The sequence below is a fragment of the Brachypodium distachyon genome, chromosome 2 (assembly GCF_000005505.3).
Source record: "Brachypodium distachyon strain Bd21 chromosome 2, Brachypodium_distachyon_v3.0, whole genome shotgun sequence".
NCBI classification, from domain to species: Eukaryota; Viridiplantae; Streptophyta; class Magnoliopsida; order Poales; family Poaceae; genus Brachypodium; species Brachypodium distachyon.
This window is the reverse complement of record NC_016132.3, coordinates 45,695,240-45,712,557: the sequence shown is the minus strand read 5'-3', so window position 1 is coordinate 45,712,557 and position 17,318 is coordinate 45,695,240. Positions and strand designations below refer to the sequence as shown.

The 17,318-nt window shown below is 41.8% G+C and overlaps 1 protein-coding gene and 1 pseudogene across 2 annotated transcripts; one reads left to right on the top strand and one right to left on the bottom strand.

The window, feature by feature from the left end:
- The first annotated feature begins 600 nt into the window (after positions 1-600).
- Positions 601-5,064, top strand: LOC100840731 (ubiquitin-conjugating enzyme E2 5A). Of its 2 annotated transcripts, none has more exons than XM_003569438.4 (5): positions 601-901; positions 1,000-1,088; positions 3,196-3,323; positions 4,419-4,523; positions 4,644-5,064. In XM_003569438.4, exons 2-5 carry the CDS (start codon positions 1,019-1,021, stop codon positions 4,782-4,784), a joined length of 444 nt encoding a protein of 147 aa, XP_003569486.1. In that variant the 5' UTR covers positions 601-901; positions 1,000-1,018; the 3' UTR covers positions 4,785-5,064. The 2 variants fall into 2 exon arrangements, with proteins under 2 accessions (XP_003569486.1, XP_010232099.1); XM_010233797.3 differs by having other exon boundaries at positions 604-901; positions 996-1,088.
- A 7,909-nt stretch (positions 5,065-12,973) lies between these two features.
- Positions 12,974-15,485, bottom strand: LOC100843044 (annotated as a pseudogene).
- Between the last annotated feature and the right edge of the window lie 1,833 nt (positions 15,486-17,318).

Sequence of the window (17,318 nt, the reverse complement as noted above, 5' to 3'; positions counted from 1 at the left end):
TACCAGAAAAGAAATCTTCATATATTGTGGAAGAAGAAATAAAATTCATGTCGATTTCTTGCACATTGGAATTTAATACCGCAGATTCTTGTGACAATAAACCCTTCTCGAATCGTTTCTGTTTTTATACCATGTGATGTGTACAGTATTCTTCTATTTTTTATTTTATGTTACTGTCATGTTCTGCAGGTCCTGCAATCTGCGCAAAAGAGAAATTTCGAGCATATATAGAACCAAACAGTAACAATTTTTTTTTTATTAATGCTCTATCACCGTCAGGAAGTATAACACGCAGCTGGCTTCCACTCATCCACTTGACTTCAGCAATGTAACACGCCAGAATTTGATTCTCTTGTCCCCATCGATGACATGTGGACCATGAGGTATCAATAGTCGGCAGGGCTTCCTAACCAGAATCTGTGGATGTTTTGTGGATTCTTTATATGGCTATCATTCCGTCAGTTTCAGTCCCAATAATGTCCACATCGGTTACAAGATACATGCATTTCTCCATCTCTATCCCCAACCATTAATTTAATTTATTGCTGTTTAGAAAAGAAAGAAGGGGGAATATATCTCTGTTGACGAGCAACCACTAATAGGAGAGGGGATTAGTGTAGTGGATGATGGCATTTGATTTGATACCACCCGCTTTCACTTGCCTTTGCTAATCAGCCATGGCACCACTAAAGTAAGCAGGTCCCAGGAAACGATGATTCGATGGGAACGAATAAATTAGAGCAGCACGCAAGCCTGTAGCAACTAGCAGCAAGGGGGGTTCATTTATTTACATATATAGCCCTGCTTCTGGCCTCTTCCCTCGGCTCTGTTATTGGTTCTTGCGAGGGGCGGAGAAACGAAAGCAGGGAGCAAAGAGGAGATCAGTCCTTCAATCAGAGAGGTTTGTTCTCTCTTAATTCCTCTGTGATGTGCAGTAGTGGGATAACTTGTTGGTACCAGCAGATTTGATGGTTTCTTTGTTCTCGTTCTTGAAGATAGGAGGACAAACAAGGGCGTGATGGCGTCAAAGAGGATACAGAAGGAGCTCAAGGATCTGCAGAAGGATCCCCCTACCTCGTGCAGTGCAGGTCTTGGTCCTTCCTTGCTTGCTCCTTTTGGCATGGATTTCGCTGTTCTAGGACATAACCTTGTGTAAGAGTCAGATTTTTGTACACATGCTTCTGAATGGTATCAGTTGTTCACATGCTTGCGCCTCCCCAAGGAAAAATGCTCTGCAATTTGTCATACATCAAAAGGGGCTATCTTAGCAATTATTTGAAGCGACGCTGTATGCACTGCATGCCCAAAAAAAGATAGGAGACAAGGGTGATGTATGTGTGGAGTACTATGAATGATTGAATATTTGAATGAACTTGGACCTGAATCCTCGGTTCCTGTCCAAGGTATAACTGATGCAACCATCCAGTGAGTTATGAATGACACAAGGATTGACGGAGATGTCGTGTTCACCTGAGGGGGTCTATCAAATGATAATTAGTCTCATCATGCTTGATAGATTAAGTCTTGTTGACAGAATATAATGTCTGGTTGGATTTGAGGAATTTGGTGGAGTTTGGTTCCAAGCCAGCTTTGATCATCGACGACTCATGAGAAGATATATTGTTCCATGCAATCTGTGTTTCTTAAAGTGTAAGAACTAATTGGATTTCTGGTGTGCAAGTGTGGTTCTGTTAACAAACTTCAGTTATATGAGTTTCATTTCAAAAGATCTCTTCTTTCTAAATTAACACGTTGGAGTATGGTGCAGAATAATGAAAATGGATGTTAAAGATGAGCCATAGCTTGGGCTGCTGGCTTATTTCTGGAGAAAACTAGCTAATTATTTATCTTGAGTTCTGTTTTCAATGTTCAAAATGGTTACACTAGAACTAGCTATATCCAAACTGGTTCCATGGGTAACCTGCCAGCCATTAGTAGAAAGCAGGGGTATATAGTTTCTAGAACACTGGCCATATTAGATCTGTTAATGGGATCAAATGCAGATCTATCATCTTTTCAAATTGATAGGACCAGATATTCAAATTAAAATACTCAAGTTGATACTTATAGGATCAATTGTATGGATGATTTCTTTTTGTAGTTTATCATTAGCCCTCAGAGTGAATCATGCAGCTTACATTCCAATCCATGTAATATTCATCACACTGGTAGGTTGGCATGTGTAAACCACAACAAGTTTACATAGGAAAAACATGATCACAAATAGGTCCCTAAACTCGCACGGTCATCTCACTTGAGCCTGAAGGTTCTTGAACTCGAGAATGGTGCACGTTGGCCCTAAAAATTATATTAGCATGTCAAACCAAGGTAAAAATTACATTTATTTTGCAAATATGAACTAATGATCATTTGACAATTTGGGTCTATTTAAGCCCGAGTTTGGCCATGCGAGTGGTAAGGTCTGACTAAGACCAATAAGAATCTTCCATGGTGGTCACACAATCGAATTGTGCTTTTGTCGACCAATACAATGTGCAAACTTTTTTCAAATCCGAAAATATTACTCCTCTTACAGTTTCAAATGGTGATCACATAATTGAATTGTGCTTTTTAATTTTTATTGATCTAAGATGTCTCATCATATCTAATTATCAACGAAGTAGAATTTGGACCTTTATGTAGCCATTTATGCAAGTTTAGGGGCACTAAATATGCAATTGTGCTTTTACAAGTTTAAAGACCTATGGTGAACTTTCCTGTTGTAAAAATTTTCCTACTATTTTACATTACCTATTCTTTCACAAGGTGTGCTAGAATTTATGCAATCCTTTGTACTAGGCAATGCACCATGCACATTAATGTAAAGGAAGAGTTGAAAATTTCATCAAGTGCACAAAATCTGAGGAGAAATATCAAGTTACAGTTTATTTCAAAGTACCACAGGAGTCTTTGCAATTGCTCTTGGGCCAAGCAATAAATCTTAGATAAACTGTTCCTAGAAGGATGGATACTGGTTTTTCGTCCTTTTTCAATTTGTACCTTGGTTAATACTTATATTGTCTTACAAGGTCATTTCCTGTCAAAAATGTTAACCTAGATCCTCTGTCTACTAGATAAGATGGTCCTGATGCAAAGGATTGTAATCTCGAACCTTATTCACTCAAATCACATTTCTTATTCTCCGCAAAGAAAAATTCACATTTATTACTGACGATGACATGTACTATTTAACAGGTCCTGTGGGTGAAGATATGTTCCATTGGCAGGCAACAATAATGGGTCCTTCTGACAGCCCATATGCTGGTGGAGTTTTCCTTGTTACTATCCACTTCCCTCCTGATTATCCTTTCAAACCACCAAAGGTACTTGGCATAAGGTTTACAATTTCGTTTTGGAAAAAAATTCAGTACCCACAAAAATTTCAGAAACTATTCCGGATTTTGATGTTTGAATTCCACCAATTACTCGGTTCTCATTCAAAAAACGAAAGCGACATGGTGGGCTTTAGGATAACAAGCTTACATAAGCTATTTTGTGCTGGCCTAAAATTTTAGTCAAAATTTCGAGGCCCACGGAAATGACAGAAATTCCTTGTTTCTCTAAAAAAAACGTTTACATTATGTAAATTTTCAACCCATATGTATGAGGTCATTTCATAATCCACGTCTAAAAGTGAATCTCTGGTAGATCTGATTCACAATTTTATTTAGTTCATTGGTTCGCTTCATCATTGGGATTTTCTTGTTTCTTTGAGAACCCTAAATGAGTTTCATATGTGTGGTAGATTTAGAAGCTCTGCTAAGAACTATTGTGCAATAGCTAGTCTGTCGGATACCAAGCCGGTACGCACACTTGCTGAACATATTCGATGGTTTAGGATGAACACTTAAGTATTGAAGCTACTTCATGTAAAGTGGTTCTGAATGGTGAAATTGAGCAATTAAGGTGGATTTGATTTGCGTTACAGTAAGCTAGGGCTTCAAGTATTCTTATCCATGGAGGTGGCGAAGCGTACCTCTAGTTTTGCATAAGCATAGCTGCAGTGTCCATAATGCTACTTCAGTTGTGTTCCCGATTTCCCGTAAAGTTTGTAATCTATGCAGTGCAGACACATGTTTTCTGGCTCGTGGTTTATAGCCACAGAACGGTTTTGCAGTAATTGTATGCCCATATTAATCACCGAGCTTTTCATCTGCTTATTCTGAAGGAACAAACAACTCTTTGAAAAAAAAAATAGTAGTGCCTATGAATTCTGGTATGCTCACTTGAAAGTTTTAGTCTGAAAGTCCATTTGCCATACGGAATATCTATTTATTTTTTTAGAAATTGGAAGCTTTATTACCTCCGGCCTCTGCATCTAGGATGCATACGGCCTAAAGTCTATATCTCTGCAATCTACAATGCAAGGTATTATTAACAGATCGCAAAGTATAATATCTGTGATATGCAATGTGCAGGTGGCATTCCGTACCAAGGTATTCCATCCAAATGTCAATAGCAACGGGAGCATTTGCCTTGACATCTTGAAGGACCAATGGAGCCCTGCGCTAACTATTTCCAAGGTTGCTCTTCTGACCTAGTACACTATTTCCTCTCTGGTGCAGTTTCTTGGTCCCTGTCTGTAGGGTTGTGAACTGAACAAATCCCTCAAGAACATCTGCACATACTCTGTCTACTTACAGGTGTTGCTATCCATCTGCTCCCTGCTGACTGACCCCAACCCTGACGATCCTCTGGTTCCTGAGATCGCCCACATGTACAAGACGGACCGGCACAAGTATGAAAGTACCGCGAGGACCTGGACTCAAAGGTATGCCATGTAAGATAGGCGGATCACCGGAGTCCGTTGTTGTAACAGTGTCAGTATTAACAGACAGTGTCTCGACTCTGCGCGTGTGTGTGTGTGTGTGTGTGGCTGTGTGGTGTATTTCGATCAAATCACTTCTGTGGTGCTCTGTGGACTGGTGTTGCTGAATCAATTGTGTCACTTGGCGCAATGGCTTTGAACGTCAAACCCGGCGCTGGATATTTTTGGATTCAGATAATATTGCTGTGTTTGCAACGTAGTGGTTCCTTGAACCTTTGTTAGAAACTTTTCATAATTGTTCCAGTGTGTCTATTCCTTTAACTGAAAGGAGCGTTGGTTCTATTCCACTCCTTCACAGTGGAATTTACTTGTCTGAACGTATACACAGGACCGAACAAGTTGCCGTATTGGGCGAGTCCTTCACTCCATTTCTGGCCAAAATTTGGCTCGTACTAGATGTCAGTACTACTAGTACAGAGTCTATGTGCAATGTGCATGCTTTCTCCAGAAATCCGGTTAGTCACCAGAGACAGTGGAATGGATATGAAAGCGAAAACTTTCGGCAGCGACCACCACACACAGGCTGATGAGATGAACCGATGACCGTTGGTCACATTGATCTGCTCTGGCTTGAGCCCTACTCTGCTTTTTTGGCGACTTTGAGATGCAGGGGTGCAGCAGCCTTGTGCCTGGGCAATAATACCCCGTGGCACAGGGGCCTGTTGGTTGTTGTGGCATCCCAAAAATGAGCCCGTAATCATGTACCGCTCACGTGGCCGTGCATGCCCCTCTGCAGCTTTCACCACTGTTCCTTCTGCTGGGGCACACGCAGTTACACGCATCTGCACGGGGTTTGGTGGTGAACGTGTGATCCGGGGGGGACGTAACTGTACTTTCTGGTAGGTATTTCTCGGGCATGTGTATTTGCTGCTTTGGGTTGGAACAGCGTTTTCCTCCGTCTGGGCTATGCCGTATGCGCAGCTTGCATTGTCTCAGAGCTGAGAGAGTGGGAGCATTGGGAGGTGCCCGGGCACAAAATGCACGCGCTGGATCACAGTGAGTTATTTCCTTTGTTTAAAAATATAGGGCGTCATGTTTGTTGACAATCAAATTTTTTAGAATTTGATTAAGCTTTTCGTCAAAAATATTAGCATCTGCTAGTTTGAACGAATACACTATGAAAATATATTTCATGATAAATCTAGTGATCTTCATTCAAGACTTTAAGTGTTGTTGGTTTTCCTTATAAAATTAGTCAAAATTTAACAAGTTTAACTGTCAACAAAAAACTATATGCCCTATATTCTGGAATGGAGGGAGTTGGGCAAGTAGCAAAGACATGACAAAGACTGTAGGAGTGTCATATCGTTCATTCATCGTCCATATCTATTGTTTGCCAGATAAGTTAAAATTATTTTCTTAAGGGCTTTTTTGATTCGTAGGATCGGAAAAGTAAAGGAATAGGAAAAATTGTAGGATTGCAATGTCATGTCCACTTGAGTCCTATATGATTTTGTTTGCATCAAAATTTGTTTGATGAGACCAAAGGATTTCTTCCAAGAGATTAGAGTGGATGTAAATTTTCCTATGAAATATAGTACAAATGAATCCTTAGAAAAAATTTCTATAGGATTTAATCCTACGAATCAAACGGCCGACATAGGAAAAATTCCTAAGGATTTCAAGCCTTCAAAATTTCTATGGAAATCCTTTGAATCAAAGGAGGCCTAAATGATCGGAGGATAACTCCAGCTTCTCCGTCGGTTGATGCATACAGTCGTATATCAAAGCTAGGCAACGAAGACGAACAAAGTAGACCTAAAAACACAAGATCGTATGGCCAGTAACTCTAGCAAACTACCACTAACATTATGGTAAATGGCCAAACAAAGGAAAAGAACACAATTCCTAAGCAAAGCCTTCAACAAGGATCGTCACACGTCCACCGACGATAACGAGTCACCATAGGTCGATCCTGTGATATTCATCTCAAACCCAAGATTCGAGCCATCATCTTCAACAACGACATGACGCAGTGACGTCGACATTGCTTGACCAGGGATCACGTGTTTTCACCGAAGGCTGCGTTGAAACCGCCTCTACCATCAACACTTGACTTGCTAACAGCACCACGTCGTGGTCGAGCCAAGCCTGAACCGGGTTCAAACTGGCCAGATTTGGACCAGGAAAGGAAAAACCGTGCTTAATTGAGATATAGAGGTTGATGCGTGGGTCCCACAAGCAGATATGCTGTTAACCTGCTTGCTGATGGGCAAATTATGGATTTGATTAGCACAAAAGTTATGATTATGGATATATTTTTTAAAAAAATTATGCTTTTCTATACCAAAGTCTAATTTTAGGGGTTCGTTTATCCTAAAATGAGTAGAACTTAACGGAAACTTATTTAGAATACCAATCCAGTGGTATTCGGCTCAAAACTCATATTTTATTAGTCAAATTACCGGTCAAAGTTGAAACCTCAAATTCAGATAGGCATTACATATAAAGGAATAAGGAATGAATTAGAGTACGTGGTCCTTTTTGTCTACTCTTTTTGGCAGCAAATGGACTAAACTCGCTGCCGTAGTGCCGTTGGAGGCAGGCGGTGCAGTGCAGCAGCAGCGCCACTCCATAAAACCGTGCCCAAAATCAGGCATGCCAGGACGCACCGCAAGTCTCCAATGAACCCACCCGCTGCGTCACTCTTTTCTTCAGACCGCGTGATGGATGCGTGGTGGTCTCATGGCCCGAGCGCTCGTCGCGGCATTTGGGCGATGGGCAGCCAGCCATTAAACTGACATGCGTTCCATTTTGATATGGCAGTGCGATCTGGAGTATCTGCCGCTGCTGCTATCTCTTCCGTGACACGGCCGTTCTCCCTGCAACGCACGCCGGCTGGACCAATGCCCGTCTCTCTGTCTCCGCTGCTCTCTTCCGAAGGTGCGGTCAATACCTCCGTTGGTGGCCTGGACCGAGATAACGGAAAGTGCTCACGGGGTACCAGGGCGTACGCGACGAAAAGCTCACCGCTGTCCACGTAAGTCGTCCATGAAGCTTTGCGACCTTGAGTGGCGTCAAGAGGTGGGACAACGAAATATTCCCAGAGTTCTACTCTTATATTTTATTTCCGCGTACGCATTTTCTTGTCAGTATTTGGGTATAAGCAATTTACATTCGAACATGGCAAATCAGGATATCTTACGTATATAGGCCTGGTAAAAAATCCACAAGGTGACAAACAACGTAAGTATGAGCTAAACAGTCCCGTAAACAGAACATGTAGAAAACAGATATAACAAAAAAGTTGTAACACTTGACCTCCAGTTCAGAAGAAGATATGAGATACTGTACACACGGAAAGCAGGACATAAGCCAAAGCCAAGTAGGACCTGCCACTCGTGCAGCTCCTCTAGTCGTCTCCTCCAGGTGACTCTAGGGCCGAAACCCTAGCCGCCGCCTCTTTCCCTCCTCTCCTCCCTCTTGTCGCCGACCCACAGGTGGCCGTCGTCTAGCATAGCCATGTAGTGTGAAGTGGGTGGCGGGGATCCGACAGTTGATGTCCTCACGTCGTGGGGAGGAGGTTGCCCATCGTACGTGGTGGCAGCATCTGGAGGAGGGATTGCGGACTGTGTTATGCGAGGGAGGCGCGGGCTGCGGGTGCAAGTGGAGCTATGCAGTGTGATGGGCTTCGGCCAAATCTTGCATGGAACGAGCGGCAGAAGCGTCTCCGGTGGCTGGGTCAGAGCGGGCTAGAGTCGCGTGCGGAGCTGTAGAGGCGGCATACGACGTGTGCTTGCTCCGGCTTTATATGTTGTGTGAATCGATCGACGTAGAGACCAACGGTTATCTTTTTTTTCAAAAATAATCTATTATACACATTGTGTGAAAAGGAGAAAAAAATCAACCATTAGAAATAACCAATTTATACTATTCACATCTGGTTTGTCTTTTTCGTTTTCGTCGTGTGAATGTTGTAAACAAATTTTAACTTCTTTTCAAGACTTTTTGAATGTCAAAGAAGAAACATGCATGGTGCACAAACCCCTATTGGTGGTAGTACTAGTCCCTTCTACTCCTCAGGAACGGACTGTTTCGACTGTCGCCGGCTGTCCGGCCACGTGTGTGGTCAGTGGTGTGATACAATAAATTTCTTGTCAACATTTGCGGGAACAAAAATAGTTATACAAAACTCTCATCCGAGGGAACCTGAGTTGAAACTTCAACTACTCTATAGTCTATACTGGTGGCAGCGGCATGAAGCTTCTTGAGTAGCGTATTTAACAGTTTAAGTAAGAAATGGAAATGGTGGCAGCTCGACATATACACAAATTTGTTCAAATATGAATGTATCTATTTTTAAAAGTGTCTAGATACATGTAATAAAAAGCCAGTTAATATAGGACGGAGCGAGTAGATGACACTGTCTAAGGCTGTCAAAAAAAATTTGATGACACTGCCGAAATACAGACTCATACTGGCCCCTCGCAAAAAAATTTATCATACCGACCCCTCACGAAAAGTAAAAGTAAAATAAAATCATACCAGCCACTAGCTATACCACCTGTTCTGAACTTCTGCCTGATGCATTAAGATTTAAAGGTCAACACATCAGGTTTCAGAATTAATCCCCTCCCATTTCATTATGTACCATGTAGTAACTCCATGTAACACCCAAATTGAAGCTTAGCATGGACTACCAGATGCTAAGATCTAGGAGGACTCGAGATCTATTCATCTATATGAACTGCAACCAACCTCTCGCCAGCGGGATTCAGTAAGACAGTAACTAATCAGTGAGGGAGTGAGGGGCCTGCACGGCGCGCGCCCTGGGAGACAGCCGACAATTAGCTAAAGCCGGAGGCTGTACGGACGCGCAGGACCATTCTTCCTTTTGCTTAAAAGGTCAAAGAACACGATGAGAAAAAAACTTGATTCGGTGGTATCCTGAAACACTAGCACGACCCGAATGAGCCGGCCGGTGATAATAATAAACGAAAAAGAAGCAATATATGCTCAGAAAGTGATAATTTGTAGTACTGACAAACGGGCTAAGTTCAGCCCCAGTGCAAATCAGGCCCACATGTCAGCCATTGTTACAGCCTGAGGATTTACGGAGCTCGTGGTATGAAAATTTTCTTGTCTGCTTGATGGTTCTAGTGATAAACAAATGGTAAACACTCGTCGGTGTGTGACACGCGTGTTGGGAGGTGGAGCCGTAATCACCACTGATTAGTGCAATCAGGAGTATAGCTCGCTATGGACATCGAGCTAGCTCAGCTTCTTCCTAGCCCAGCGTCTTGCCCGGTTGGAACCCTATAAATCCTTACGGAAGTTGCACTATACCTGCTCCTAGTACTGTTTTGAGAGTGCGAGGACAAGATCACACTTAAATACTACTTCCTTCTTTCCTAAATATTTGTCGCTGTTTTAGTACAACTTTGCACTAAAACAACGACAAGTATTTAGAAACGGAGGGAATAGATTATGTCCCACATATTGTTGCGAGAAGGCATGGCTAAGAGTGGATCGAAATATTTAGATGCAAAGGAAGGTTGAGTTATGCACGAGCATTTCAATAATTGTTATAAGAGTAAATTTCAGAAAACCACAGGTTTTGGAGCTACAGTTTCACGTAGCCACAAGTCTAGGCGGTTGCCACAAGTTTTGGTGTAATTTTTTTAAAAAACCCAAAACGCCAGAATTAGTGTAGGTCACATCGAAACCGACAAGGCGAGCCCACATGTAAGACACCTCGTCAGACGGTCTCTTTTTCCCCAACTCCTCATCCTTGCCTATATTTGCAACCAACTTCAAATCACATCTCAAAATTTTTGTTTTGAGAAAATATCACAAAACCACAACCGTTACGTCCTTTTATCACTTAACCACAACTTTTGAGAATTTTATCTGAAAACCACAACAGTGTGACCTAATTGCCTCATGCCTCTCTTAACAGCCAAACTGACAAGCCCGGCCCACCTGTAAGTGCTAACAGGGCTGATGATGTATCAGAGCAAGAAAGTCTAGATCTTCCCTCTCCAATTTCTCAATCTTCTGCAATCTTCCTCTCCCTGTCCAGAATTCTGAAAATTCCCTCTAAAACATGTTGTTCTTCCTCTTCCCTCTAGATCTGTTCATCTCTCCTCGTTTCTTTCTTTCCCCGGTCTTAAATCCTTCCTCTAAACCTATTCTACAACCCACCAACTTTCTTTTCTCATCCAAATCCCAAATTCTAGCTCTACATCTCTGTCCCAACTCCAAGTTTCGACCAAAACAACAACCTCTCAATTCTGAACCTCTTCTACCTTAATTCTGAACTTCTCTGAATCTGCACCAAGTAGCCACTTAAACCTGCTCCTAGACCTCACCTCTTTCTTCTTCCAATTCTAAACTCCTGTTGTTTCTCCTTCCCCAAGTCCTAATCTTCCATTCCCAAGTTGATTTACTCCAAAAAGGCATCCTGGATCTCTTCCCAATTTTCTGACCAATCTGCTAAGTATTAATCTGCCACTGTCTGTTTTCAGACTGAGACGGTTAAAACTTACCTACTTAAACTTCATCCATGCCCTCATCCTTTGCTCTTCCCAACCTTAATTCTTGTTGATTCTCCTTCTTCAGGACATCTTCTTCCTAGTCCAAGTTGTTTCATCCTCTAATTCCTTTCCTATTCTTCTAAATTACCCTATCTTTGTTGCTATATTTTACTATCTGCTGTCTGTTTTTAAGTTCCTGACAAGATCTGTTTTCAGACAGTGATTAGTAATTTCAGAAAACCCAAAAACATAGTTGTAGCTTGTTTTACTTGCTTAGTTAGATAATTCAAACCCCCGTTAGTTTGTTTAGCTAAAGATTTAAGTAAAGAAACTGTTGCACATTAATCTTTGTGGAGAACGTCATATAAATTACTGCTAAACTACAAGTTTGCTTATCTGCAAATTGTTTAGTCGATCAACTAGCTAGAATCTACTCCCTCCGTCACATATTAAGTGACTCAAACTTATCAAAATATGAATGTATCTATATCCAAATCGTTTAGATACATGTAATATTTCGTCACTTAATATATATAGAACGGAAGAAGTATTATATATACTTCCCTTTTTATCAATAGTCGTTAATTGCTTCGGCTGTAAGCATATTTCACTTGGTCTCTGATTATTGCATCCTCGTACCGATGATTACGAGCATCGGGGCATGTATACAGCACATATGCGGCTTGGAGCTGCGCATACATGGCCAACGAAAGGAAAGCCGTGAAATCTAAAGAAAAGGTACCCCATCTTTATTCGTTATTCAATCAGTATACTGTGTTCTCCTGGATCGAGTCCTGCGCACCTGCCTGCCATGTGAGCCACCGGTAGTCGACTTCAGCATCTTTGCCCAGAACCCTCCCACGTATATATCACCCCACACACCCCAGCATGTACACGTGTGTGGATACGTGCGCGGTGCGCCGCACGCGCGCTCCCCCGCCCCAGCTGGTACGCTCACGGCTCACGTGCACGCTAGCAAAGTCTCTGCAGTTATGAGTGGATATCAGGATTCAGGATATATATATATACACACCCGGCCTACCACCGGCCGCGGCCGGGCGGTTCAGTATATTGAGTCGTGTTTGCCATGCCCTTGCACGATCCGACACAAGTTTTACCCATCCTAGACCTACCTTGCCACGGCCGGCCAGTATGTACAGTATGAAACATGTCGACCTACTAGTAACTGCTAAACTGTCTATGGTCCGCGCTCAGTCCATACCTAGGCTTGTAGTAGATGCGTACGAGAACTGGTCGAATTCTAAATTGGGCCTTTATTAAAAATCGAGTGGATTCTAGGCGCTTAAAGGCTAAAGCACCGCATGCATGCATATGCATGGATTGTGTAGATTAAGTTCAGTTTAAACCGAGGATGCCGTACCTATAGTGCAGATGCTAGCTATATGGCGCGCCAGTGCACGCCCGCGACAAGTTAAAGGTCCTTTATGTATGCCAAATAAACAAGGCATACGGAGCGAACAAGAAGAAAGTTTTCTAGACATGATGGGAGCTAGCTAGCGAGGGTGCATGCAGGGCCGTCTCCAGGGCCATCTCCAGGATTTGGAGTAAACATCTAAAAATATAGCAAAAATGTAATGGTAGTATACTAGTGTTGGAGTAATAAACTGACCTCATGTTCTACTGAAAAGCATCATCCGTCTAGTTTTTTTTAAATGAAATCTGCAATTATATCTTCATAACCAATCTTCTCTAATGCTTTATTTTCAAGTGCTATTGTCGCCAATCCACTGAGTCTTTCTTGCGTCATAGTAGAATGCAAATAAGATTTCAACAACTTCAATTTAGAAAAACTTCTTTCTGCAGAAGCAACGGTCACCGGAATTGTTAACAAAATTCAGTATGCAATCATAGTATTATGATATAAGGGGCGCTTCCTCAAAAACTTTAGAATATCAAGAGGACCCATAGATTCTTTAGTAGATCTTGGAGGAAAGTTAACTCTCCACACAATTCTGGCCCATCAATATCTTTTTATTCTCCACTCTTCAGTGAATTCTCAAGATTGACACAAGCAGCCATCAAACTCTGATGATCCAAAGATCGCAGCCTATCTGAAGTAAACAAGAAACCAAATATTTTTTCAAACCCCTGATATTGTTCAAACCTCCTGGTAAGTGAAGCTATAGCTTGATCAACAACAGGTAAAAAATAATTGACCCTAAATGACTCCTCTTCAGATTGTAAATCAACAGATGCATCAGCTGCAACCTCATCAAATTGTCTTTTTCTCTTGATTTTACGTTTAGTGCGGAACCCCGGATGAATATCCATCTCCAATGCAATTTCTTTTGCAGCTTCCAGTGCTTTTGAGAAGGCATTTTCTCTGTATTTACTGAAAAACGAAATCAGCCCCTGTACAGACTCAATTGCAATATCAATAAGCATATCCTTCAATTGCAGCTCCTTGCTGATCAAACTAACAGCAAGCAATATTTCATACCAAATAATTATAGAAACTAGAAATTCAAAGCCACAAAGTTCATTTTCTGCTAGTGATTAAGCTTCACTACTTGTACACGGATCAATATCAGTTTCAGCCACTTGTAGTAATGCCTCCCGTATTTCCGGGATCTGAAACCTTATGGCCTTAACACTATCAATACGACTCTCCCAACGAGTAGCTGACAATGACTTGAGAGTCAATCCTGGTATGTTGTCCTTTAGAATTTTCCATCTTTTAGTAGACTTAGCAAAAATTGTATAGATGCGCTGAATAACTCCAAAGAAATCAGATGCTTTGCGACAAGACTTTGCCATATCACATAGTGTCAAATTCAGATTGTGACAACCACATGCTGAATAAAAAGCTCTTAGATTTAATTCTAAAAGTTTCTTTTGTACACCTTTATTGGGTCCTTTCATATTCGACCCGTTATCATATCCCTGCCCTCTCACATTGTCTATATCAAGGTCAAGACTCTTCAATTCATCTTTTAGAACATCAAACAATCCTTGCCCGGTGGTATCATTCACTTCCAAGAAACCTAAGAAGGACTCTTCAATGGAAACAAAATCTGAAGACACATCAACATACCTTATTATCAAAGACATCTGTTCTTGGTGGCTTATATCAGGTGTACAGTCAAGTAAAACTGAGAAGTATTTCGCTTTCTTGATCTTTCCAATGATTTCAGACCTGATTGCAGTTGCTAGCAAATTTATCAACTCATTCTGGATGGAAGGACCAAGATAATGATCACGAATTCTATCATTGGTAATGCGGTCAACATGCTCTCTCATAACTTGATCAAATTGAGCCAACATCTGAATCAGTCCTAAGAAGTTTCCATTGTTGTCTTGATACAGGTTGCAATTACTTCCACGAAATGCTATGTTACGTTCACCCAGAAATGGTACAATCAAAAGAATCCTGTGCAAAACTTTTCTCCAATGCTCCTTTTCTTTTTCAAGTTCTCGCTGAGCAACTTTGTCTATGGTTTGATTATTCTGGAACCTCAGACGACATTCATACCATGCAGCCATATTTGTGACATGTTCTCTACTAGTTTCATGCTCTTTAAGTCTGACATTAAGATGCATCCAGTCGTTGAAACCCTCATTTACTAGCAGTCCTTTGACATGCCCTTTTCTCAATAGTTTGCAGCAAAAACAACATACTCTATTAAGCTCTTTTCTGTAGACAAGCCATTCTATGTCACACTTTTCTCCATTTGGGAGAACTCTACTGTATGACAATGCAGAAAACCTTCTATTCAATTTGTCTTTAGGACCATACTGAATAGACAAGTCTCTTTTAGGTCCCTTTGGCAGCAAAATATCAATCATTTTAAGATCAAGAGCATCCCAAGTTCTTGGATCAAATATATCAGGCTGGGTGGAATATTGATGTTGTCAGCAATATTAGAATCATTACCTTCATCTGAAATATTAGCTTCATCAACGTTTCCATCGCCACCTTCATCTACAATGTTTCCATGTCCAGCATCACCTTCATTTGCATGTCCACCATTGCCTTCATCTGCATTTTTAGCGCCCACGACAGTATCTGCAACTTCATCTTCAGAAATAATTTCAGACTCCTTCACAACAAATCTGTCAAGAGCACCCTTTTGAGACAGAGCTGCTGCTTCTAGTCTTTGTTTCTTCTTACGTTTTTCAGCACCAGAATCAAACTTCCTGTTTCTGTTTCTAGAACTCATGATTCATCCTGTACTGTATAGCAAACAAAAGTAGTCTAAATAAATTCAAGCATCATATGAACTATAGGTTTATCAATACAATAGATGAGAGGGTCTGACCGTAACTGGAATTAGGAATTTAGGGCCAAAGCAATCCTGAGCAGGGGTTGCAGGGCTTGGCCGCTGGAGTCTGCAGATCAAAGAGCAAAGGCAGCAGCAGGGCGCAGGATTCAGGCCGCCGATGGCCGATCGCGTGCAGTTGAGGAGGGGCAGGGGCGGCCGATCGCGTGCAGATGGATCACGGAGGAAAGGATCAAAGGAAGAGCCGAGGAATCCCAGGAGTCGAACGACGCTTCGCTTTTTCCATGCGTAATTAGCCGGTTAATAGCATAACTAACCCCAGATTTGGAGGCCCCACAAATTTGGAGGCCCTGAGCGGTCGTGCACCTTGCGCACCCTCATCGACGGGCCTGGGTGCATGCCAATATGAAATGGAGCATTTTGGTCGTTGTAATCCTTTTAGGCAACGAAATAACATGCTCTCATGTTTTCTGCCTTGTGAGATGCACACAACAAACATTTTTATGTTGTTCTTACAATGTTCACTAGTAGTTGTCGCCGGCATCAAGCAACAAAAATCCTTGTGCTATCTTAAAAAACCCTTTTAATCTCTCGTCTTCCTTCAGAAAAAATAAAAGAAATAGACTGGATCTAATAGTACTTCTTTTCCTCTTCCAAATGAACAGTTCACCACCATCGGTCCGGCGGGAGGGGAGTGGGGCGACGGGCAGAGGAAGGGGTAAAGATGAGAGGATGGCTCATCGGAGAGGCCATGCACCCACCCACCAAACTGTAGACATACAACTATGCGGATCGGTGCAACTTGGCACACAAACACTTCGACATGGCGCATTCCATCTCACACTTGATTGACATCGAGAAAGGCAACAATGTGTCGTTGGTGCACCAAAGATGATTTAATACCATTGGACGATTTCAACTTGGATAAATCATGGTTGTTGATTAATGGCTAAAAAGAAGAGCAAGCTAGCTCAACGACATCCGCCACCGTGTCTTCCTTGCCTAGATTAGAGGAGACCTATATTGAGGCAATGGTGGTAGATGGTCATGGTGGTGGATTGTCAGATTCAACTGCTCATCGAGCTGAGAAACAAGGGGCAAGAGGGACATGAACGAAGGCAAGGGCAGACCAACAACTAGGGCAACCTAGGCTATAGCCCTAAGCTTGGAACCAAATCCCTTTGTATATGTATAAAAGAAAATTTAAAGTATCTACTAACTTAGCATATGATACGCTGTTTGTCCTTGGATTTAGGTGCTCAGTCACTGGACGAAGGAGATCGGGAGAGGCGAAAGGCGGCCTATGATACTTAACATGTACAGAGTAAATTGCAGAGTGTGCTGAAACTTAACACACTCTGTTAGGCGTGATCAATATGTCGTGACCACTTAAATTTAATCTGGTTCTTTTTCTTCATAAAACATGGATGGAATATTAGAACGTAATAAGCCCAGCTTCATTTGTCATAACCTAAACTTTTTTCAAAGATGATTTATTAACACGTATTATAACACTACACTAAATAAATATATTGAAACATATGATAATCGATGGTGTTCCTCATGCAAATTGCAGTAGACAGCGTACTTGTCTTCCTTCAATGAAAAACGAAAACCACCTCATTTCCGTCGAAATGTATCCACCGTGAATCTTATCCTCTAACTCCTGAAAGCGTGGTATCAAAAGGAAGATCACTGTTGCATCACACAATCAGCGCCGTGGCATACGATCTACTACTGCCACTAGATGAAGGTAACACTACCCGCAAAAGC